Source organism: Egretta garzetta, unplaced genomic scaffold, assembly GCF_000687185.1.
Source record: "Egretta garzetta isolate BGI_Z169 unplaced genomic scaffold, ASM68718v1 scaffold292, whole genome shotgun sequence".
Classification (NCBI taxonomy): Eukaryota; Metazoa; Chordata; class Aves; order Pelecaniformes; family Ardeidae; genus Egretta; species Egretta garzetta.
Window position 1 is genome coordinate 1,292,452 of NW_009258789.1, and position 26,507 is coordinate 1,318,958.

The 26,507-nt window shown below is 37.5% G+C and overlaps 1 protein-coding gene across 1 annotated transcript in view; it reads right to left on the reverse strand.

Moving 5' to 3' along the window:
• Positions 1-2,928: 2,928 nt before the first annotated feature.
• Positions 2,929-26,507, reverse strand: part of VWA3A (von Willebrand factor A domain containing 3A) — a 40,915-nt gene continuing 17,336 nt past the window's right edge. Inside the window, 19 exon segments of the mRNA XM_035889225.1 lie at positions 2,929-3,147; positions 5,457-5,492; positions 10,254-10,317; positions 11,855-11,952; positions 13,140-13,266; positions 14,176-14,327; positions 15,365-15,509; positions 15,993-16,137; positions 16,869-16,977; positions 17,663-17,815; positions 17,967-18,064; positions 18,590-18,700; positions 19,794-19,884; positions 21,369-21,515; positions 22,340-22,410; positions 22,888-23,086; positions 24,098-24,242; positions 24,980-25,054; positions 25,929-26,048. Coding sequence (XP_035745118.1) covers positions 2,929-3,147; positions 5,457-5,492; positions 10,254-10,317; positions 11,855-11,952; positions 13,140-13,266; positions 14,176-14,327; positions 15,365-15,509; positions 15,993-16,137; positions 16,869-16,977; positions 17,663-17,815; positions 17,967-18,064; positions 18,590-18,700; positions 19,794-19,884; positions 21,369-21,515; positions 22,340-22,410; positions 22,888-23,086; positions 24,098-24,242; positions 24,980-25,054; positions 25,929-26,048 — 2,305 coding nt within the window.

Consider the following 26,507-nt stretch of genomic DNA (forward strand, 5'->3'; position numbering starts at 1 on the left):
GCCCCTCCCCCTTCCCCAGCCCCTCCCGGGGCCCCGCAGCCCCCTCGGGGGTCCTGCCCCTTCCACAGCCCCTCCCGGGGTCCCACAGCGTCCCCCGGGGTCCTGCTCATTTTGCAGCAACTTTGGAGTCCCACAACCTTCCTGGGATATTGCTCCCTGGGAGCCCAGAGCATCCCACAGCATTCCCGGGTTTCCAGAGCATCCCTGGGATCCCACAGCATCCTACGGTGGCTCTTACCTCCATGTGTCTTCATACAGCCACGACCGCTGCAGGAAAGCATCCTGTGGTGGCTAGGGCTCCATCCACACTGAGATACCCGTTGAACAGGTTGTTCAGGAAAAACACACCATCTCTTGATTACTGGTTGGCTAGTCGGTGGCGGGACATGGCTCAGAGAGATGCAGAGCATCAGAAGCCCCTGCAAAATAGCTGGAATCTGCAAAGGGGAAACATAATCATAAAAAAATAGGCACTCGGGTCCCTGCCCTCATGAGCTGGCAGCGGGTCCCTGTTTGGCTCCGGGGTTGCTCGCGCCTGGGAGGATGTGAAAAGGGTTGGGTAACTTCAGAGTTACCCATCCCAGGCAAAAACTAAACTTTGAACACATTTACCTCTTCCATTATAGCTGTGCTGTGTCTGAATGTCCATATTAAATTTTAATCATTTAAAGACACATTTGCAATTATGTTAGAGCATAAGAAACTCGAACAATAACCAGCTTAAACTAAGGCTCAGTAAAGACTGACAGAAATCAGACAGCTGGCTATTCCAAGCTGATACTAAAAGTTATCTTAAAAATTCAAATACTGGATTGGTAATAATGAGAAATCAATTTAATGAAGCCAGTTAGTATTAATCAGTGCTGTTATAACAGTGATAGAAAAAGCATTTTACCTGAAATAACAAACCAAAAGTTCGGCATTACAGGACCAGAATGATGTGACTTCATGGGGACTTGCAACTGCAAAGCCGGTGAATTCCTCCGTTAGTCCTGACTGAGGAGTACCCAAAAAAAGGCCACAGCCTGCCCTTCCTACTGGGCTGCAGTCAACTGCCCGACTTCTCTGAAAAGTGTTGGTGCAATCCAGGATGCAGTCCTGTTAGTCTAATAAAAGCAACGTACAGAAGATTAATAAATAACTGATTTAAAGCAAATTAAATGATTGCATCGTTAAAATGCTGGGAAGTAACTTCATACTTGTGGTTTTCTATTCTTCATTTCTAGGGAAACAAGTCTTATGCAGTATGCAGCACCTCCCACAGTCTTGCTTGTCTGTCAGGCAGCTGCACCTCTGTAATGATAAATTATGGGCTTATCAGTTTTAATCAAACTTGACTAAGTTGAAAAAGGTCTCATATTCACTGAGTTTCTTCAAGTTGCCTGCAAAAAGGTAGTCAGGAATAGGAGAGAGGGCTGAGCAGTGCCCCTGCTATGGGAAGATGTACAGTGAGCTCAGTCTGTATGGACAAGGACAATCTCCAAATGCAAATCTGTAAGAGACCAGGCTTTGCTGCTTTTGCTCCACACGGAACTATTTGTTTAAAGAGAAAAAATAGAAGAAAAAAAAATAGAGTGAAACAAATCTTTGCTCACCTAAGCTGCAGTGGTAATTGTGGTTGCTCACACATCTTCTTGTCACTGTGTATTGTCTTTTACCTCTAATGTTTTATGCTTGTAGGTTTGCTGTTAGCTCCTGTGTACCCTGTATATTTAAAGATACAATGAGAGAGTCTCCATAAACTTGCTGGTCTTAAGAATCCTGTAAAATGCTAACACAAAGGCAAGATAAATACAGAGTGGAGAAAATCAGATGGCAGAGCTTTTCCGTCGCTCTCTTCTGTGACCCACCCTGGCCAGTCCAGCTCTCCCGATCCACGAGGGGTGCAAGAGAGGGAGCAGGTGCTCCCTGGTGACAGCAAAGCTGGTCCCTGAGAAAATCCTCATGACAGGTAACCTTATGAAAACATGTCTAGGCTACACATGGTATGTGTACATGTAGTACACAGGTAGCATGTGTAGCGTGTGTAGTTACGATCCACCCAAGAAGCAGCTAAGGTAAGTCTTAAGAAGGAGGAAAAGAGAGAGGCTGGATCCTCACTCGGGGCTGAGTGCTTGGCTTGCCTGCTCACCCCGAAACAGCAATTCGCTGAAGGAACAGAGCGTGCCAGGACTGGTACAGGATTACAGATAGCATGGCTTGGCTTCCTTTACAAGGGAAGGCAGCAGTAACAGCTTGCTGAGCTCCAAGGTCTTCCCTGCCCTCCCTCCCTCTCCCCACAGACTCCTTAAAAGCAGTATTTGGTTCAGCTATTATTTACTATTGCATTGAAAGGGTATTACTTGATTTACAAATACACATAATGTTATTTATTACATTTTTAAAAAAGCTTTTGAACAATAAAACTGTTGCATAAACATGGCTCAGTCCTCTCACCACCTGTTATTTACAAATATTTACTTTACATATTTTTTGTAATATTTCCCAGGTCTTCATAGTTCCTCATACTAACACACAGTAGCTGTAGCAACAGCTTCATCAGAGGAATTGCTCAGTCAACGCTTTCTCCGTCAGAGAGATAGTTCCTCTTCTTCCATTTTCTTACCCTCCCAAAATATCATTTTTAGAAAATCATTTTCAGCATGAAGCAATCCATTAATGAAGATCCATTAAAATTATTCCTGCAAGTGTTAGTGGTGAACTCCTTTGATTTTGTGACATTGCATTGGCCTTTGGGAACATTTCCTGATGTGTCCTGTGTTTTCACTTTTGTGGTTTTTTTTTCTTTTTTTTTTGTTTTGTTTTACATAAAATCAGAGAGATGTCATCATAATAATAATAAAAAACTCCATAGTGACTGAGGAATGTACTATGACCAGATCATTAATACTCAGAAACAAAATTAGCCTTTGTGGAATAGGTGGGTAGTTATTTGATTTTAGAAGAAAGAAAGAAAGAATGATCAATCTTAACAAAAATTCCAAAAGTAAACACCGTTTTAAGGAACGTGTGATCTTCTTGGCAAGTAGGTCTTGTTTTACGATAATGACCCACAGAAGCAGCGAATGAGAATTTCTTGGGTTTGTAAGAGAGTTGATTTCGTGCCTTGTCTATTCGGAAAGCGTGAGTTACAGTAACGTTCCTCACCTAAAATCCAAAAGGACAGTTAGGGAAGTGACTATGTGTCAACAATGATATTACAATGGAATTAAAACCATGGATAAAGATAAGAGGTGCAGAAGTGTACAGATTTTGGAGTCGGATTCTAACAGAATGAGTTGATGTAGCTGAAAGGTAAAGAGCCACAGTTCTCTGGACTGGGTGCAGGAGGAATTTATGACACAGATTTCTAATCTGCAGATTTCTGATCTGCAGAACTAATGTAGAAGCAAGCATAAAAACAGATAAATTGTGGAATAACTGAAAAGCTGCAGCAGAAGTTGTGAAGGTCCATTCAGTCCCTTCACTGTCCTTTGATGTTACATGCTACAACACAGGAAGAGACCAGATGGCAGATTAGTTAAAGCATTTTGGCTTATAATATAAATCATCATATTGTACAAAAGCATAAGTTAGATCAAAATTAATTTGTCCAGAGGCTTAGGGGTTGATTTTTTTTTTTCTTTCCTTCTAGAAAATTGACTTTTAATTCCAATTTAGAATTATTTTTAGTGGACTTCCTAATTATTGGCTAGCCTGGTATTATGATAATTGCTACCACTTTGACGCAAGACTCTTGCTCCGTACTCCTGGTCCACCTTCCTTTACCAAGTGGTGTCCCAGCACAGGACAGCTCACTGGAAATGACGATGTAGTGCCTGTGTTCTGTTTTGTGCCAGCTCCGCGTCAGTCGCTCTGTCTTGCACCTCTAGGATGTTTCTCTAGATTGTCTAATCTTCAAGTAAGGTTTAATTTCTGACAGTTTTATAAGGGGTGGCCAGGATGGTGTGGAAAAATCAGGCTACAAAATGACTGTGCAAGCCCTGAACAGACTACACCCTGAGCAGAAAACAGAGCTCTAATGCAGACAATCCTGTCTGCATCCAAAGGGTGTATCACATGCTTCGTGAGAATTTTGGTCAGAAATGTGTAAACATTCCCTCTTTTTATGTATTTACCTCATTCCTTGTCAAGAAAGGTGTAAACCTAAAAACTGGTTTTAGTACCAGGTGCAGATATTCCATCATGGTGGCTGTGAAAACAGTTACGGATAACAATGAACTGAGATAATACTGACATCGCACATCCTAGAATTCCTACTGATATCAAAGGATGCAATTAACGCAGGAGAAGGCAGTGTTTAATTTAGAAAGTACATAATGGACTCAGTTTATGAATAGCCTTTAAAGTTTATCTGGTATAATTGATGCCAAATGGCATAAACAATTACTATATTAATTAGAATAATGTTAAGTTCTATAATTCCTACGATTTCAGTCCCTGAATTTTATAAAACCATTACATAGCTTTATAGGAATAAAAAAAAAACCAATTAAAAAAAATAAATAGCACAATAATTAAGTATGTATTTTATTACTTCTACCTGCTATGTGAACCAGAAGAACAGGAATATGTATGCAGGGTTTCCTGTAGCCTAATTTTTCAAACCAGAAGGGGTATACAGGGAAATAGTAACAGAGAATTTGTAGGAAATTAGGGGTGTCAAGGAAACATGAAAATTGAAAAATGAACATCGATAAAACGTGTACCTAAACGTTTTTCCAGTTAATCTTCCTACCAACACTGGTAGTAAGAAATGCAACTGAAACCCACTACTCCTTCTTCGGTGCCCACCTCCCACCCTTCAAGTGCAATTGGATGGTAGAGGGGAAACAACAGTATTTGCGAGGGGTAAGTGACCGCGACTGGAATACCGAATTACATTTAGATACAGGCCCGTCGTTCTACTGCAGTCATTTCCCTGGAAGCCTTTTCTGTGTTGGCATTGCAGGTTCAAACCTTTAGCATGTTCCTAAGATCCCAGCCTGATATTTATGAAAATAGAATGTTGTCTCTTTAGCTTTTAAGATATGATTCTAAATGGCCTTGCCTTTTATGCTGCAGTTGATGGCAGAACAAAGAAATAAACAATGGTTAGAAAAGGCCTGCCAGATGCTAATAGTAGAACTGTTCGTGCACTGTCAGCTTGCTTTACAGAAATGCTACTGGTCTGTAGCAGGTTCTATACCTTGCAGCTAAATTCTCTCAAAACAGCAAGGGCCAAACTCCACAGCTATGCATATCCAAAGCTTCCTATAAAGCCAGTGGAACTTTGGGATATGCAGAGAGAACGGGGCTGACTTTAATGTTCAATAATTCAGCAATTGATGTGCACTGAACTTCATTTAGTTAGCATGATCTTTTAGTTAATGACATGAATAGGGCCCATATGGTGCATTAGAGCTAAACGTGTGTGCCATACATACTAAAAGGACTATCCACTCAGAAAACACTACCTTTTCACCATGATGTACGTAATACGCCTGACCACTCTGTCAAAGAAGCAGAGAAAAACAATTAGAAAAACCCTGTACATAGGACAGCATTTGCTTTCTCTCTCATACCTACCTAACCTTCTCGATGTTGTGAGTAACACACCAGCACGCACACGGTGAATGTACACAGATCAGCTCAACAAACTACCTTCATTGGTGTGGAAAATATGGCGGTTTCTTCTGGTATATATAAGTCTAGGGGTATTTCTTTCTTTGCAGACTACAATGGTATACAAAATAAATTATTTTAAAACAAAGAGTGAGAAAGAACATATGAACTGGCAGCTTCTCTTTTTTAAAGCGAACATTACCTTTATAGGAAAAGTAATCTTCTCATTTTAATATTAACTTATCGTTTAACATAATATTGTCTTTTGTTCAGCTGGAATTTTTCATCCCAACTATCTGCTATGTGCATACTACACACTGTGGTCACCAAACGTTTTATGATTCCAGTACCTGCAACTGTCATTGTTACAGTGTTCTCATTTACTTTGCATTTGCGGTTGCTTTGCATGCGAGACAACAGGTCAAATGAAATGATAACTGTGAGACTGCATTGACAAGTCAGGGTGGAATTACAGGAAGAAACAACACAACTTTAACACGGCGGCAACGAACATGCCCTCTCTCAGCACTTAGGTCTTGTTAGAAAAGGAGAGAGTTTATGCAGCGTTTGAAGGGAAGGAATACAAATGCATCATAAATAAAAATACCGCATTCGCTTGTACTGAATAAAGGCAGGTTTCTATATAATGAGCAGGGATGACAGCTTGGCTTCTTACATATAGGAATCCCAGAGAAAACAAAAAAAGGAGCTATTTATATGCAGGTTTTTAAAAGTTTATTGAAAACCAATCCTAATAGATTTCCTTTTAATTGAAAGGTTTTCTAACAGTCATTGCACTGGCAGACAGAAGTACAGATCGTCATTACTACTACATGGTTTGTTTTCATACCCAAAAAACATTGGAGTAGTTACGAGGACACGGGAGGTAGCTTAGGAAGGAGGTACGAGGAGGATCTGGTTTGCACTATGCCAGTCAGATACAATTTGTCACCTTTTCATAACTTCTACCAAGTTTCATTTACCAAGTTCCATTCACCTCTGCTGTTGTTACTAACCCAGAAATAGTAACATAATTACATAACATAACATAAAGCAGAACTTTCCAAGTAGGAAAGGAAAAACCCTCTAAAAGAGATTAAGTTTGTTATTTGCAAGTTATTTCTCTAAGAGTTAAGAGTGAGCCTTGGTACCACATTAAATGTGGCTACGATGACAGAGGCCTGAAAGCATGTAAACTTGCAGCTGACAAAGTCGGCCTAATCTACCTACCAAACTCTGTGGAGAGTTTAAGATTCTAAATGATGAAGTCTCACACTGTGTGAGTCAGGGATTATCAATCTCCTCATACTGTAGTTCCACCAGTGCATTCAACGTAGTTACCTAAAACCTAGATTCTCTTTATTGTAACAGAAACAGGGAAGGAATAGGGTATTTTCTGATGCCGACAGGTTTTTGGAATTGGATTTTCCTTTCTTCCTCTCTTCTTTTTTTTTTTTAAACTATTCAGAAAGCAAACATCTAATAAGCATCCATTTGAGGTGGTTTCACATAGGGCTGAAGTTTGATGGAATGAACAGGAGACTAAGAAACCCTCAGCTCACACCACCAGCAAGGAGAAGACTCCTGAATTCCTAACACCTACTTTAAGTCTGGGAGCTTGCTCAAGAGAACCAGAGAAACTTGCTATGCTCTGCCCACAGAAACAAATGACCAGTCTAAACCGAAACAAACAGCTGAGTGATGAGATGAGTGTTGGTGTGGGTTGCCATGAATTTAGGATTACACAGATCCATTGACAGTCTATAGAGACACTGTGTAATCGGAATTGTTTTGAAAGAGTAAAATCTCTGAACACCAAATACTATACAGAAAAAAAAAAAAAGGCTGCAAGTGGGAGGTGTGACATTGCAATCTAACACAACACACTGAAATATTCTCTTATCCACACTTGCAAAATCTGACGTGTGTTATTATCTTATTTCACAAAAAGTCTCTGGTATCGTTTAACATACCTGCACAAGTGCATTTCCTTTTAAGGTTCTTTTAAATGACCTTTATAAAAATATCAGAATCTATGCTACAGTATTGTGACATTTCTTACATTCTCTGAGGAATAAATATGAATCTCTTTTTGGCAATACAGAAACCTCATCCTTTCTACACGATTTACTGTTTTAACATTTCCATTAGTACAAATCCACTCATTTTATCAGTGACCATAACCTACTACTTCTATAACCCAAATAAAAAATGAATTAACCCTATTAACTAACAATTAACATTTTCATATCAAAGCATCTCGGCAGTCACATACATACCAACACATATACTAATAAAATCACAGGAAGTGATGCATAGCACAAAGCACCATTTATAACTGTGGTATTCCACAGTAGGCTGGTACTAACATAGAATGTGGGAGTCAGCTGGTACAGAGCATACAACATTAAAAGATACTTTTATGATAGAAATTATTTTTAATTCTTTATGGAGACAAAGCAGATGGAGGGACAGAAAAGATAATATCTCCCATATCAAAGTACATCCAATCATGCCCATCAGCTAGCACTCAGGAGATACAGCTGTCATTGCAGAATCCCTCATTAAAAAAATGCGTATTTCATAAGTCAGCTGGGAAAACGTATGCCTCATTACTGCAGTTAGCTTAAAATGGGTTTTCTTATATGGTACTGGCAATGTTTTTAACCTTTCTAGGACAAGAAATGTAAGAACTTAACAGAATTGCTTAGAAGACTGGCAGTGTCTGGTTATACAAAAATAACCAGGCTTTGTCAGCAACAAGGTAACACTTGTTTGCGTGTCAAATGATTTCTGAGTCATCAACTCTAAATCTATCTCTACTGCTGACATAAAAAACAAAGAGTCAAAATAATTATTAGCAAACTTGTTTTGGCAAAAACATTTATTCCAAGCTTTCTTTTTTGTACTAAGGTTATTTCTTGGACTTCCTATGCAAAACTGGCATAAAGAATTCTCCTTCTAGTATCCCAGCCATCTGTCCCATCTGTTAGGGATAATGAGCACCAGCAAAGAAGTCTCAAACCAGTGCCAAAAAAGATGTCTTGGACATACGATGAACTGATTGAAGCAATTATTAATATGATGCAGTAGAATAGAAGAGAAACAAACGTTGTGATCCTGTATTACTACTAATTATATTAGAAATACACTTTTAAAACTTGTATTAGCTATATTAAAAAATTAGGTAAATTGGAAAATTTCCTCTACTTATGTTTAAACTTTGATGAGTTCAGGGCTTGATTTACTTTCAGTCCTGCAAAGTCTGCAAGTGGAGTAAGTCCACAGCACTTATCATCTGTAATGTCTTCTCTTGCCAGAAGTTTAGAGAGAACAAAGAATACACCCTCCCTCTTTCTGCTGGAAGCTTTAACCACACTCTGAAAAGAGGCAGGCTAGGAGTACCACTCCAAACCTCTTCAGCGTCTGTCTTCATCTAAAATTTAATCCTACAAGACAAGCACATGAATAGTTTTTTAAATACAATTCAAATATACAAACTCACCATCACCCTTGACAAAATGGTAATGGAAAACCAATAAAAATTAACTTAACTTTCGATTTGCCTTACATGTTTAATTGTGCTACAATGCTGTGTACTTTCTGAAGTACAGTAACAGGAATATCTTCCTACACACTTTGCAAGAAATACAGTTTATGCTGGAAGGCTGAAAGACAGAGATGGTCAGAGATGGTTCTAGAACACTAGCCTCTGCCTGTACGTGCCTGTAACAACTTCCTTGCTACTACAGGATGGTTATGTATCCATTTCCTCTGCAAGCATCTCTCTTTAGTGATGCTGGATTCTGCACATACTTTACCAGGCTCCAGATTCCATTCTCCAGGAAGCAAGCATTCTTAGCCAGCAGGTCAGACTGGATTCTTTTTTTTTTTTTGTCTTTGAATGACTGGCCAACATTCATAAACCAAAATACAAACTACAGCTATAGAAACAGGATTTAAAAACCAGTCTCAGTATCTATCTGCCCTACCCAATCCCTTGATGAATAACTTGGCAGGCCTAAGTTCTCTAGTGCAACTCTGTAGTCATCTGCATGCCCACTTTTTCCCCTCAGACAGCTCTGTGACAAATGCTTCTGTCTTGTTTAACCCTGAGAAAGCATTTTCCCTTTTCCTGTAATTTTTACTTTGCCAATTTAAAAGCAGCATGTTGGCTCTGTTTAGTTTGACCAGCTGCCTCTCCCAAAACTTTGTAACAACAGTCCATTGTTTGCTGAGGCTGTCTTTAGTATTGGTGGGGTCTTTTTCCAGTCGGCCTTGTTAATTTAACTGATAAATCATGCAGCCCGTGTAGCAATTGTTATTACAGCCATTACATCTGGTCCTAACCCTCTAATGTGCTTAGCTGTTTGCTCTCAGAAAGAGCTAAACCATCAATAACTACAAATACACATCTGTCTCGCTCCTTTCACCCCAAACACAATACTCTTTGAACTGTTCTTTGTGTATATTAGGTTATACTGTGGACTAGGTCAGCTAAGAACTAAAGTCATTACAAATGTTTTCAATGTTGGAAAAAGTCACTGCTGGAAATGAATACATTCTACATTAGGCTTATGAAACATTATCCGTCTACTGAAATATATGAACTATACATAAACTACGATCTATTTCTGGCGACTATTTACCTGGGCACTTTTTTTAAAGCCTGAATTGTCCTTCTGGTTTATATTCCATTTCTGTAGTTGTAACCTGTTTGAAACAAAAATAAAACCCAAAGAATTACAGCAGCTTTTCACAGAGACATACAGTAGCTTTGTATCTCTGTTTAGCCATGTCCTTGTGTGACAGAAAATCTTTTCATTGAGAAGGTATAATGCATTTTAAAGCACTCTACAAGTACTTTTGCCTACTATTACTATCGAAATGGCACTTTCCGGTTCTGGATTGGCAGTTAGGAAGTGTAAGGATGAAGAAACATAAGGATCATTATAATTTAACTGCCCTCAATTCCAGTTCTAGGCAGGTATCAAAGCCAGCTCTGAATGCCACCAGAAGCAGCAGGGAATGGTGTGCCACTGTAGCCAATTCAGTTTCCAGAGATACAGATGGCATGCGGTGCCATAGCATGTACTGCTTCCAGGAACTGACTGAGCTCAATTTGGAGTCACTGGGATACCTCTGGCCTGGCATCACATCGTACTGTTATCTGCTGTATAACTGTTAACAGAAAAGGGAAAAAGAAACTTCATGTTGAGGGAGGATGCTGAAGACAGTATGAGGAAGAGAAATGGGAGACAAACCTGAAGAGTGTTAGCAGAACATTCTTACTCTATGTAGAGAAAAGTAAGCTGAAAATTACAGTAAAAAGGAAAGAGCGGAAGACACCGGACAAATTCCGGTGGGCTCAAGACTTAATAGGGAAAGGAAAAAGATTAAGAGTCAAATTATTTAGGAAAGCAGAAAAAGACTGAGCTTGAGAAGAGAATGATTTTGAGATCTTTCAGAGGATTTTGTCATATCTGTCAGTAAATCAGGAAATGTAAGAAGAGTGAAGAGAAAGGCTTAGGGAATCTTCACAGAAAAAGGTTAGTAGAAACTTTACAAGTCTTTAGAAGCAAAAAGAAAGGGAGATTGGTGGTAACTTGAAAAGTAAATGGGTTGAGATGGGATTTTTTGAAAACAGAAGGAAGACCTCACATTATTCTGTGCAGAGAACATAATTCTAGCAGAGAATAGATGATGATGCAGTTAGAGCAGTCCCAATAAGGTAGGATAGGAGTCCATACAAATTTGGGAAAGTAATTTACATTTCTGAGTAAGAAGTCATACTAAAGGAAAAGGTACTAAAAAGAACATTGCATCACATTAACAAGAGCCAATTTTCTCTTTTAATAATATACACGAAGAAAAATACATTGATTTGGCAGATGACAGAACTCAGCAAGGAGAAGAACAACTTAACTAATTTCTCTGTGATGTAAGAAATGTAGGAACAACAACTGAGAGAAAACAACAGCTCTGAAGTTTAATACATTGTTAGAAGGTTCTAACAGATCCTTTACTATGATGGTAGCTAATTGTGTAAGACCTTAAAACTAAATCCCTCTGAAGCAGACAGCTTGCTTGCATGTCATTTTCCAAGCCTCAAAAAAACGACTAAAATTGACAGTACAAGGAAAGAAACAGCAATTCTTTTTTAAATAGCAGACACCAGAAGTCAGATATTCTTGTCTTCTTTTCTTGAAATGAAAAAGCAATTATTTAAAGATTCTTGATAAATACTCACCTCAAAGATTTTGCCTGCTTTAAGAAGCTTCTAGCTTTTGCTACTTCTTGAGTAAGTTTCTTTAAATCATCTCCTTCAAAGTAAGGGAAAACCGGATCCTCAAAGCAGAATGAAAATACTCTACTTTAACTTGCAGCTTTTTATTATTTTCAGTTTCTACCAATTCAATTAACTGAGCCTAAGCTCTAAATCTCCCTACTCCTATCTACTTGCAGAAAAGGTCTTGTTCTTTCAAAGGGAGAGCAGAACAACTTTGGATTGAATAGGGTTCTGTTTGCTAACATATTTTTCTGCTGTGGCAATCCCTGAGGCCTCTTGCTGGAGCATCAATGTACTCAACACTGTATATGGATTTTACAATTACATAAATGAAATACAAGATGGTAAGGATAAGAAGGCACAGTAAAAGCTAAACTTAGCTTAAAAACCACAGTGTCCAGATACAAGATTTCTTTTGCTTCTCTTTCAAAAAGTATATTGCATTGTATACTTCTTTCATGGGTTTGGTCACCTGACCAAGGCAGCTAGCAGAGAGGCAAAGCCACATATTAAGATTTCTCCTTTCAGTTTCAGTGCAAAGTATCTCAGCAGTCTTATATTAGTTTTTCTCATGATTTTTTTTAAATGTAGTTTGACTTTGGCCAGCAGGTCGAGGGAGGTGATTCTGCCCCTCTACTCTGCTCTGGTGAGGCCGCAACCTGGAGTACTGCGTCCAGCTCTGGAGCCCTCAACACAAGAAGGACATGGAAGTGTTGGAGCGGGTCCAGAGGAAGGCCACAAAAATGATCCGGGGGCTGGAGCACCTCTCCTATGAGGACAGGCTGAGGGAGTTGGGCTTGTTCAGCCTGGAGAAGAGAAGGCTGCGAGGAGACCTGATTGCGGCCTTTCAGTACCTAAAGGGGGCCTATAGGAAAGGCGGGGAAAATCTTTTTAGTAGGGCCAGCAGTGACAAGATAAGGGGTAATGGTTTTAAACTAAAACAGGGTAGGTTTAGACTAGATATAAGGAAGAAGTTCTTTACAATGAGGGTGGTGAAACACTGGAACAGGTTGCCCAGAGAGGTAGTGGAGGCCCCATCCCTGGAAACATTCAAGGCCAGGTTGGACGGGGCTCTGAGCAGCCTGATCTAGTTAGCGGTGTCCCTGCTCCTGCGGAGGGGTTGGACTAGATGACCTCTAGGGGTCCCTTCCAACCCAAAACATTCTATGATTCTATGATTACTGATGAAGAACTAAATTGAAATGCAACAAAACCAAACCCAACAAAACCAATGTATTTAACATACATCATCGTCATCAAACCCCTCAGTCAACAGTCTGTGTGCTGCTAATTGTCCATCCATATCTCCAAAACTGCAATGGTAGCGCCCTCCTGTTTGGGAAGCAAGCTTCTTCAGAAATTCATTAGCTCCTCTGTTAACAACAAAGTAGTAAGTTACTTAAGAAAATTATTTCTCTGAAAGCAAGAACAATAGAAAAAGAATTTCTAAGAATTCCTCACAAAATATTGTATCAAAACAAATAGTTTGGAGGACGTGATTATAAACTTCTGTATCATTTCTAATAGTCAATTGCTAATGAAGAATATGCACGGCTTAGCTATCATAACCTCCAAAACCAGGCTGGTTTTGGACAAGAGGTTCAGTGTAGTGATAGAACCAAAAAAAGAAACAAACCAAGAAATCCAGAAGTCAGGCAGTAATATTTTACACAGGGGAAGAAACCCAAAAGCTGGGAGACTCCATGAAGGGAAAGAACATTTTGTGCATGCCCCATCTTTTGTTCTCTTTCCTAAGCCTCTGCAGTTATCCAACCATTGCGATAACTGGTACAGTTGCTACTATATTCTTATTGCAAGTATGCTAAATCACACACTTTTACTGCCATTTATAAACTGTTTCAGAGTCCTGTCTCCCAAGCACTAACATTGCAAAGTCAAAACCAGTCACGCATCCATTAATTTCAAGTAAGCTGCAAGGATTGATTCCATTCTAGAATTGGACACTAAAAATGTCTGCAACTACAGGGATGTGTATATGATAGACCTACAGGAATGGCCTCAGTGCTGCAGACTAGTGATGTATATGACTTCTCTGCGTGCAAGAAGGCAACTCCCTCACAGACATAAGTAATGGGACAAGGCTGTGGGGCAATTACCTGTGTCAGAACAGCCTTCCCAGTTCCCACATGCATGAATGTCTAGCTCAAACCTGGTGTTCAGTGAACCGAGCACGCTGCACATTTTGTTAACACAGTCTTTTGACAAAAAATAAGCTAGTAATTTTAAAGATTTTTTTGTTGTTCTTGCAAAATATCATGTACCTGTTTGTACAGCTAAAAGAAATGGTGTGGATTTTAATATCTTGTTTCTTTCTCAATCTTTCAATTTCTTTCAAAATCAGACTGCAACTGGAGTCTGGTTTGCCATCAGTCAATACATACAGTGCCTCTATATCTTGGAAACTGAGCGCCTTCTGAAAAGCAGAAAATAAGCTCAAATAATTGGTACATTTATATGAAAAGTTATACTTAAGAATGAAAATGCTATTCCAGTGATTTAAGATAGCTTTATATTTACCACATCTTTAACCAAATTAGTATTGTCTTTACCTTTTCACTGAGCATGAAAGAGATCAAGGGTATAAATTTGAGAAATAAACAAGTAGATCATTTGTTAGCATAAGGCAATATATTCATAAGCAGGGCATCACCAAAAACTGACAGCAAATTGAATGGTTTTGTAGAACTGCTCACAGAAGATTTTTACATCACATTTTGTGGGACTTGAAGATGCTTAATGTCTGAAAATCAGGCTCACTAGGACTTGGCCTTTTTATATTAGGAAAACTTCCTATGGTAATTTACTCAGTGGACATTTTTGTAATACAGACATGCCTTATAGTTCTACTGGACTAGATTCACCATGAATTCCACAAAATCTATAAGGAGATTCTGCAAGGTTGTCTAGAACAAGAATCATTCACTTAAGGCAACATTTCTCTTTGATTCAAATTTTAAGTCTTTCAGTCTCTGTTTTAAATTCTTATTACCAGTCAACTTCTACACTGAGAACTTTTACAGGAGGAAAGTTTCTGCACCTGTTACTAAAGGTCAAGAGTTGTACTCAATGCCAATGTGATTCCAACAAACACTGCTTATTTAAAATCCCTGTTTGGCTCAGAACAAATATATCAGCCACAGTTGTACGTAAGCATCATTTTGAGTAACAGGCTATTTTTCTCTCCAGTATTTTTTGAACACAAGTATTAATACAACTATTGATGTTTCACATTTTTCTTAAACTCAGTATGAGCAATAAATTCTAGTATCTATGAGGGGATCCTGGAGACAGGAACAGTGGCTCGATTCCAGATCCGTTCAGTGTTTTGCATATAAAAATGTTGCATGCTTTGACCAAATAATTTTCCTAAAATATTATCAGTCAGCTGGGAGTGTTTTATCACCACAAGACACAATGTCTTCTCCAAAACGTGGTACACAATTTACTAACCTGTAAAGCCATAAGGATGCATGTATTTCCATGAGCGTGGAATTTGGACACCCACTGCACAGCATCATGACATGTTTCATCAGTTGCCTCTACAAGACACTCCTTCCAACTCTCCATATTTTCTGCAAATCTCAGCAGGTTAAATCTGAGGAGAAAGATGGCCCACAACATTTAACCCTAACCAATTCTATCAGTCACTTCAGATAAGCCAGTTTTGAAATAAATACATACAAAAAAAGGAACCAAAAAACCAAACCAAATTAAAAAAAAAAAAAAAAAAAAAAAAGACCAAAAAACCAAACCCAGGAGCCTAGTATTAGATTAAGGTCTTCAGCTTTGGAAGAGTCCGAAAGCATATCTCACTCTGCATGAACAGAAAATCTATGGTGATGCTGAGCCCAAAAGGATAAATGGCATCAGCCTATGGCAAATGAGGCTCAAATCTTAGAAAGATCATAATTAAAAGTTGTTTAAAAAGAACAGAAAAAGCAGTTCATGTCACATGCATATTATGCACTAACATATAATAATTTCTTGTATTGTGTTTCAGTACTGTATTATTTGCAATTATTAAATAATCTTATTATGTAATATGCAGATTTCAGCCTTTATCAGTAGTTCACCATACCTGACTTTGTTTTTTCTCAGCTGTTCCCAGATAAGAGAGGCAAGTTCTTTCGTGATATGTGGCAAATATGGGTCCATAGAACCAGATGTATCAATCAAAACACAGACATTTGCTTCTAAAATGGTACCAAACAATCTTCGGCTTCCTGGGCCAGAACATTAAAACTAATTAAGTGTCATTATGTAGGCTTATTTTATTGAACATATTATTTTATTGAGCATACTGTAAAATTTTCAGTCTTTACAGGTTATTCTGGGCACATTTCTACATAATAAATTCTAGTTTGTGTAGAAACAAGGTAGTTCAAAGGTTAATAATAGAAAAGTCTTCTGCCATTTCAAGTCTAGCACTGTCAAGCATTAGTTACTAGCCAATTGTAGCAACTTGCATTAAAAGATCTGTAGCTCCTACTTCACAATCCAACAAAAAATTAAACAGTTTCCCAACAAAGATCTTTATGAGCAACAGAGGGATCAAAATACTTTTCATCAGCAGTAATGCTGAACTTTTAAACAGGGTACATTCTTAGCAAAAGAAACAGAAAAGCTAGTTTTGCTTGCATACGTTGTTGTATATATTCTGTTGATAGAAAGCTTCTGACACTAGGAATCTTGTATTCATGAACACAACATACAAAAAGGAATAACTTGCATCACAGCCCCAATTATTTCACAGGAAGCTAGATGTTTATCAGCTACATAGATGCTGAATTCTCTTGCATTCTTATTTTATTGTCACAAAAATACTTCTGGATTACTTTCATTCATATTTGAGGTCCAGATTTATGTTCAGATTTATTGTATTAGAAATAGTAGACAAGAAGATTTTATGTATGTATAAGTTGTGCTTTATAGAAAAACAGATGCACACCAATACCTGACAGAAGCCACTGTATTCTTTGTACATAGCGCTGCAGCACTTTCTCCAGTTGTTCAGTGTAGAGTTCCAGTTCCTTAGATTGAAACTGCAGATGTTTCACAACCCCCTGGAAAAAATCAGTTTGTACAAGAGCATCTTACTTCAGGAGATTTGAGCTCAGCTGCTATATACGCAATGTGTGCATTAGAAATCTTTTGTCTGATTAAGTTTTTTGTCTTTACCTCTATGAAATAGTGTCGGAAAAAGTTTTGCAACTCTGCTACTAAATAACTGGTTTACCCAAATTAGGAAAGCCTAGCCCTCATCTCAGTCATTTGTGCTGGGCAACAAAATTATATAATTTGGCTGGACAGGTGCAACTGTTGCATTATTTCTGACGGTTTTATAGATATAATAGAGCAATAATATCCTGGACTTAACTTTCCATGCTTCTCTCCAGTCCTTACACAAACTGAAACAATCAAAATCCAAAATTTTCCCAGTTTTGACTCACATGTGATTTTTAAAAACTTTACTTAAAATTTTAAAATTATTTTTCACACTGTATAAGCAGAGGAGATGCCATATGTTCTAAAGATCCCATGCAGTTTGCACTTCAAACATATAAAATATTTTTTGTGGTGAATAAAAGACCTTCTCTAGCTTCCTGATAGAAGTGTGATTTAGGAAGAACAAGGAAGAGTGGAGAGGACATCACACTACCGAGCCACAAACATTGATCAACATGCATTATCTTAAACAAATACAAAGCCTTTCAGTGATGCAGGCATATGACAGCTGCAAAAGCTTACATTGATTTCTACGCTAGGGAAGATAGTACAGTATTTTGCCGATACTTTCTTGTGCAGAGACTCCACAGTTTTCTTCTGGTGAGTACAGCCTGGACCAAACATCAGTCTGGGCAATTCCAGTTTAAGCTTTTTAATACTGTACTTTGTCAGCCACTTGTAAGACAAACAAATGGAGCAATTGGTTATTAGTAAATATTAGAGTAGTTTAAGTAATAATACACTATACAGAATCACAATTAACGTGTTCACATTAATTCATATGGATAATTGTAAAATGGCAATTTATTAGTAAAGAGCGAAATACCTCTTTGCTTGAACAGATTTCCTCTTTTTTTGGCAATGTAACAGAGGGAACAGACTTTCTTATGCACATTATCTTTGGATACTTTCGGTATACCATACCTGTTAACAAAATGAAATATTGGGAGCCCTAGGTTTAAATTATTGCCCTTTTGAATTACATATGACTGTTGACTAAAAAAAAAAAAACAAAAAAACCCCCCCAAACCCACAAACTAGCATTTCATACACAATTCCACATTTGAAAAAAAAAAAAAAACAAATGCAAAATACTTTAAAAATCACTTATTTTTAAAAATTGTCACCTTCAAAAAATTCCAAACCAAATCATCTTTAATCATCTAAACCACGATGACAGCATTTTTCCTTAGAGCATCTTTGATCAAAAGATCCCAAAGGAATTTATAAATTCTTTACAGAAAGAAACCAAAACACCCCCAAAAACCAAAACAGAGCCAAAAAAGCCAAACCTTACCAAAAAAACCCCAGCACTATTCGATAAGTGAAATTCACCTCCACTCACTATTTAAAGCACACTGAGCATGAGTAACTTAACATCCTAACAGTTTTATAACAAAACTGCTGATAATAAAAAGGCTTCAGCCATCATATCCTGACAACACGTACCCACATTTCTTCCTTTATCAGTATAAAATACTGACATAGGAAACTCTGGCTGCTTCCTTGGTTTATGCTTTTTTTTCCCCTCGGTCTGAGGCCATTCTTTTATTGGTTTTGCTACAAATGAAAGAAAATAAAAAATGTTGAGTTACTTCAGCTAGATAAAACTCTTATATGCAACCTGGTTCTTCAGTTCCTAATTTCCTATTACCACAACTATAAATACTTATTTTTCTTAGACATTGGTTAAGAAAAATCCATATTATAGAACTACTTATGCTACTGTCATAGAAATGGAACCAAAACCTTTATAAATCTATAAATTACCATCAGGAAGAATGTCACATGGCATAATTTGAATAGATTACGGGTTTACAATAAGCATAGTATTTGTTGGAAAAAGCCAATTAACATTGTCCAAAGCACCTCATATGCAAATATGAATCCAGATTCATAAACACCACTACATATCAACAATCTCATTTCAATAAATCAGTAGATATCAAGACTTAAATTTATTGCAAAAAAAAAAAAAATTGCATATGTTAGCAAAGATGCAAAGAAAAAACACAAGGAGGAGAAAAAAAATGGAGGAGAAAGGAAGTGGACTCTAAGGGACCGACAGTGACTGGAATCAATGTTAAGAGCTGTTTCGTATACCCGGAGCAGTTGCAAGAGTCAGCACTTCAGATAACCTGATGTTTGTGGGTTTTTTTCCTTCATTACTAGATCATAAATAAATCAAGTGGAACAACATATTAATTACAGTGGGAACTAACAGTATTAGCAGAAATATATATATTGAACTAATATCATAATAAATCTCTGAATTGTTGAGCCTTTGAAAAAAATGGAGTATGAATTGAAAACCAAGAGAAGTGAGCTTCTAATTATGGCTTGGGGCAAAACAGGGCTCTACTTTCCACCACAGACATTTGACATTTCCTGATATAGGATGGATATTCAATCATATGACCTGGAAATACTTATACAGCTGTGCAGTGTTCCTTCTGCTCACAACCTAAAAGAAAACTAGATACATTACAGCTAAAACTCATACTGTAGTAACTTCAAAACAATCGCAAAGTTTCCTATCAATCTGGTTAAAGATTAAAATTGCAAGTGTTTCTAAAACTTAAATTAAAGCTCTAATTTAATATTTTCTTTTAACCCAAAGAAATTGAAGACAAAGCCCCTAATCCATACAGACCTGGTGGAATTTCTGCTTTGGCACTAGTAGGACGCCATGCCAGTACTCTTATGGAAGCATTTCTCTCTGCACCATGGTTGTCTTTAATATACTATAAGCACATATATTAATAAAAAACAATTAAAAGTATTTCAGTTGGATCATAACTGCGTTATTCAAAATTGGAACTATTCTTCATTATTCTCTAATTCCTGTTTTAGTCTGGCTCTTCTAACAAGTCAGCAGATTGCCATGATGAATAGCTGATTTTTGATTTCTTGCTAGGCTAAGTAACTCTTGTTGCTCTGTTTTAATTATTTTGCCAATTTCATCTGCTGCCATAAAACTAAAAACTAACATGTACAGGCAGACGAGTTTGGACCATTTTTGTCACTTGAAGGAGCAATCTAGTATGGCAATGACACTGTTTTACAGAATATAGTATTTTCCCTCAGAGTTTTACTGAATATTGGAAACCTACTGCTGAACAGTAATTTTTCCTTTACGTATGGCTCAAGCCTCTAGGGCTGAGCAGTCTGCTAAACACCACAACCACTTGTTTCATCCTTTTGTAGGATCAGACTTTTGCTGTGACACAGAGCCTTCAAGTAACTGACATCTAATTTAACATACAGCTCTACTAGAAATATCACCAAACATCTACAGACAAACCTGTATCAGTTTCTACAAGTTTAAACCCTATAAAACTATGCTATGTAATCAGATCTCTGAGTGATTATGTTCCTCCTGCATTTGTGAAGAGGCGTTGAGAATATATTGGTTTTGATAAAACAGCATAGAAAACCTGTTTGGGCTTGCCTACAAAGGTCTTTGCAACATGAACACACCTACACTTAAGAGTGCCATTCCCATTTCAAAGATGAGACCTGAAAATTCCAGGTCAAAAGTTTACTACATCTTTTGCAATAGGCAGTTCTGTATCTAGCCATTTATACAACAAAGTGGTAAGCGCTGGTGCTGGCCATTTACATATATTACAGATTTGCACACCCACTCAAAACAGATGCATACACAGTCAAAATTATCAAGTAAAACATTAACAAAGTGCCAAAGGACTCAGTAGTGTTAACTCCATGGAAATAAGCACAGCAGGCAGGAAACAAATCCTGAATCCTATTTCTCGTTTTATGCTGGCTCTCTGTGTGGCCAAAGACACGCTACTCAGCTGCAGCTGTCTCATCTGTAAATGAGCAGAATACCATAAAATTCAGTACTTGCTAGGAGGACTTGTAAAATAGACATAACTTGGTAAAGCACATTTCTGCTTTGCCTTTGCTTTCATTAAACACTAAATTTTTTAAGGTCAGAGGAGGGATTTTTAGACAATTTCAGACACTACTAACTAGTGGTTCTAACTACTTAGCAGGAGTTAGTAAGATGTACTTTTTTGTTTATGTAGCATTTTGAAAGCAAGTTAAAATGTAAATTCAGAGTACTATGAGAGTGCTTTTTCACTTCCTTCAAATTTTCAGCCTGAGCACTTCTCTCACAAAGAGCAGCATCCCATAGTTGGGTAGGACTTCCAATTAAAACACAAAGAATCATGAAAATGGGACCATTTCAAACCATTCTAGCCAGACTCAGAGCTGTGGGTTTAGGAGATGGCAACTTCTGTGGTCTTTTCTCCTTCTTCGTAAGCACATTTGAGTCTCCTTCTGGTATAAATGGATTAACAGACTGATTTACCGAACGTTGCTTCAAGGATTCCACTAGGAATGCACACTGAAATGGAAGTTCACATTGTTTAGAAGAAGGCAATAGGATGCATACCAAGACAGATTGGAAGATGATGAACCAAGTATATGCAACTACTAAATGATAACAAAATATTTTAAAATTCCATTGAATATCTACCGATTCTTTTTAAAAATACTTTTGTGACTTGGACTTGCATGCAACAAGGCGCTGAGACCTCTGGACCTACACCTTACTGTGTGTATCTTTCTAATCACACTTTTGTAAGAAGCAACAACTGTACTGCCAGGCTGGCTATATTGCCTCAGTCACTTTGTTAGATACCTTTGGAAAAACTCCTGTGCATGTCATATGGAGAGATATGGTCTCGTTCTGCAACCTAAGTACACTTCAAAACCCAATTGTTTTAGAATTGAACAAATGTATTGTGCCAATGACAACTCCTTCCTCCACTGTCACTTATAGGAACATATTATATATTTTTTATATAATATATATATAACTTTAAAATACATTTATTTTTATATATAAAATTATAATGAACAATTAATTCTACTTGAGAAGAATTCATCATGGGATTGGCAACAAAAAGAAGAATCCTTTTGACTATAAAGTCCTAGTATTTTGTAAGGAATCATGGCTGCTCCAACACCAATCACTGCAGTGCTACTGTACAACGGCTTTCTAGTCTGTATTTGCTGAAGAGTGACTATTCTCACACTCTAGAGTATTCCTGCCCACCTAACAAGGATTTTAATTTTATCCAATCTTCTGCATTGTCAGCTAAACAGACACCATGGAATGTTTCTCTAAAGAAAAACATTACTTAAAAAGATACATGTAATTCATACCTTTTGGGAGTAGTTGTTTGCTTTTTCCATTTCAGACACAATAACAGTGATATCATCACTTTCAAAAATACCTGATAATCAAATATATGCTAATCAGTGCGGGCTGTTTTTTTTTTTTTTAAGTGAACAAAAAATTTACACTTTAAGTGTAAAAAATACATCTTTTTTTAAAGTGTACAAATTGTAGAGCATGCCAAATTTAAATTAAAAGAATCAAAAAGCCTTTGGTTCCAGTATGCCAGGCAGTCTGGACATACCACATTAGGAACTATATTTTAAATGTGCATCTTTAAAATATCTAGCAGAAAACAGTGAATTCAAATAAGGAAAAAAAAAAAAATCAAATTCCTGCATTAAGGCTGCATTATAATATTCTGCAATACAACTGAAAGCCTTAAGCAAACTAGGACCTCTGTTTTTATCTCAGTGTTAGTATAGCATTATCACATCCTAAAAAGTAAACTACTTGATTTGGGGGAGAAACACATTAATAAGTATTTTTTTCATTAATGAAAAAGAAGTATGTGATGACTTTCCTTTTCACATACCTGCTTCTCCAAACCAATGAAATCTCCCATTGGCTGCCTGTACTATTTCTTTAAAAGCAATGGCAGTTTCAGCTGGGTTAGCATAGCGAGCTGGAATAATCCCATTGGAGTCAACGTCCTCCATTACGCTAAACAGACAGACATGAAGCTGCAAATCAAAACCTCTGCAAACCTCAGCCACGTAAGCACTGATTGTGTGCTGCAAGACAGAGAAGAAAAAAAGCAAGAAAAAAAAAAAAAAAGTCAGTATTGTCTCTACCTCAGACGAGCTTCCATCTGCTCCACTGGTTCCTAAACTGATGTACAAACATGCACAACCTGAGCAATTCACTACAGGAACATACCCTGAGTAGCTGAATGCCTCCTCAAATCACACATATACACAAAACCTGTCACTATTACTAGTGACAATGGCAAGGGCATTGCTGCAGCCATGAAGTGAGATGGGGTAGCTACGGGAATCAAAGACACAAGGTCATGGACTTCAAGGGTAGCCATGCACTGAAGCAAAGAAGTAAGGATGGAACTATTCATTTGCCTTTTTGTACGTATCCTTCGTTTTCTTGTTATCCACACAGGTTTTTAACGACTTTTTAGAATTCCCAGAAGTTTAGTAACAAAGAGACACCCTACTATGGACACATAGTTATTCCAGTTGGATTACGGTATGTTTGAAAACTCTAGGCTGTGCCCATGGCTTAACAGTGACAGAGCACATGCACTACAAACATATATCCAAGCAATGGATTACTGTTACTAAAAATAGGAGCTGTCTCTACATAGTCATGGAATCACTGAGGTTGGAAAAGACCTCCAAGATCATCAGTACTATACTATGGAGTTCCACCATAAAATTATTTGTGGCTTTGTTTCCATGAGTTATAAGGAAATGAGATCACATGAAAAACTGGAGCTGGTTTGTTCAAACTCAGAAATTTGAGGTGAAGTGATGGCCAGAGTAGGAAAGGAATCCTAAAAACACCCCTTGAATTTTCTATGGTTCACGCATTATTAATTGCTACCTCCAACACAAGAATAGCAGTTGCAGAAATGGAAGTTTGAGATCCTGATAGCTGTGCTGTTTTAGATATGTAAAGGAGAAGCATTCTGCCAACAAGCTATGGTGACTAGCCAAAAGAAAAAAAAAAAAAAAGTTGAGATTAATTCTGATGGGAACTTACAGAAGAGTTGCAAAACCTGTGATACTTACGGTTTCCTGATCAGGTATTCCAGTAGTCAGCAGGTAAAGCCCTTGTGATTTGTGTTTATCTTTGTCTTTGAAGTCTATTTCCACAGCCCTCCTGAGAGCACTCATGAAGTTCCTACTCCCTTTGCACTGCAAGCTCAACACCCACCTAAAAGAAGATGATTACAGTTCAAAGAATGGAGCAACAAAAGTTTTTTTTTTTTTGCTTAAAGCAATAAAGAGAACTAAGAATCTTAAAGAACACTGCATTGGGGTCTAAAATTTTTGACAATGACAGACAGCAAACCAGATTATATAATGACCCAAATTATTTGTTCTAGTTTCTGTACTGTCACCATGGCAAACTAGTTTTAAGATAAGATTCAGAGCATAGAGATGAAAGAATTCCCTCTTCATTTCATATAGAAAAAATGTAATAGAGTAGAACTTACAGGACTAAAAATGAAACCACAGAGCTATAATGAAACCACTGAGGGTGTGACTCCACAAACAGAAACCTGTGATTTGGTTCCAGTGTATGTGGGGAAAAAATGTAGTTTAGTTTTCACATCCCATCTGAATCTGATGCAGTTTTCAATTCATGTAACCTGTGCATTTCTTACACAGACACTTCTGTATCTGTGCACATATATGTTCTGTATACATATGAAACAAAGTCATTAGGACTTATTAAACTTTATAACTCTGTTTTCACAATAAACTATCACAAACCATCACAAGCAATCACTGTAGAACAGTTCATGGCAAACTATTTTTGTAATATGATAAATTTATGAATTTTGTACATTGTTCACAATGCTGTTTAAATCAGCTTCTCTGTTTTATCTGTTTCATGGCATCTACAATCACTTAATTCAGATGTATGGGAAAGTTATTTGATCCTACCTCCAAGCATTCTGTAAGTTTTCTGGCTGGGAAGGAACCAGTTCCAGCTGCCAAGCCACAACATCACTCCCAAAGCTTGCACAGAAAGATAACAGCAATTAATTTTCAGACTATGCTTTAGAACAAAAAAAAAAATATAGAGCAAACTCACTGAAAAATAAAAATCTGTTTTGGGGTATTACAGATGTAAAATTGCCCGATTTGCTATTTTCTATTTCAAACAATTTAATTATTCACATTTATCCACCACTCAGGGGTTGTCAGATTTTCAAGGCAGTGGGTCAGACTACATTTTTCTTTCCTGAACAGCATACTAAGTGAGCTGGTAAAACTCAGCAGAAGGATTGTGACAAAACCACCCCAAACCCTCAGATGCTGCCTGTATCTCTCTTGTGAGGTAACAGATCTGCTTTCCCACCAGGTTTGGAACTCCATGAGCTGCTGTCTCTTGCTTTTACCTCCCATTCAGAAACCCGCCCAGCTGCTGTTCAGCAGACATGCCATACATTTCTGACTACAAGTGTTGAGTACAAAATTTTAGTACTATTATATATTAAAAAAAGTATTGGAGTTACTATAAAATTTAAAGGGTGTTCTCAGTTTTGGTACCTGAGACACCTCCAGAATCCTCTTCCACTGAAAGTTTCTGACATGTGAACTGACACGGTTATGAACAGTATAGTGGGAAGAGAATTTCATGCAGGTATGATGAAATCAGTTTCAGTGAGCCTCACCCAAAACACTGATTTTTAATTACTAATCTGGCCTCTCTACATCTGATCCATACACCTATCCAAAAATGATAAATCAGTGCTATTCCTTCATCATAAAATTTTCAATGCAAGTAAAAAATCTAACATATGCCCATTAGTAACTACAATCTCTCAGTATATTTCTTTCATTGCAATGTGTTACAATTATTTTTAAAGAGTCTTAAACAGTTGCTTACGCTATAATATTGAAGTAATCCTTATCTGACATTTGTTCCTCAAGTAAAAGCCGCAAAGAATGTTGGATATGGATGATACATGTGGAGTTTGTCACCGATATATCAACAAGTATAACCACCCTATATAAGAAACATGTTATTAAAAAAAAAAAAAAATCTTATTTAATTACATATCTTCACTGCACTCTAACCCCCCAGGGAAAGTATCTTCTAGATATGTATCAAAATAGATAAACACTGAATCTATATTTAAAAAATCTGCAAAACATAAGGTGAGATTTTGTCCTGGTTTCGGCTGGGATAGAGCTAATTTTCTTCATAGTAGCTAGCATAGTGCTGTGTTTTGGATTTAGTACCAGAAGAATGTTGATAACACACTGATGTTTTCAGCTGTTGCCAAGTAGTGCTCAGGCTACTCAAGGACTTTTTGAGCTTCTCCTGCTTGCCCAGGTGCATAACAAGCTGGGAGTACAGCACAGCTAGCACAGCTAACCCAAACTGACCAAAGAGCTATTCCATACCATATAACGTCATGCTTGGGGGGGGGGCGGTTAGTTCGGTCGGTCGGTCGGGGGGAGA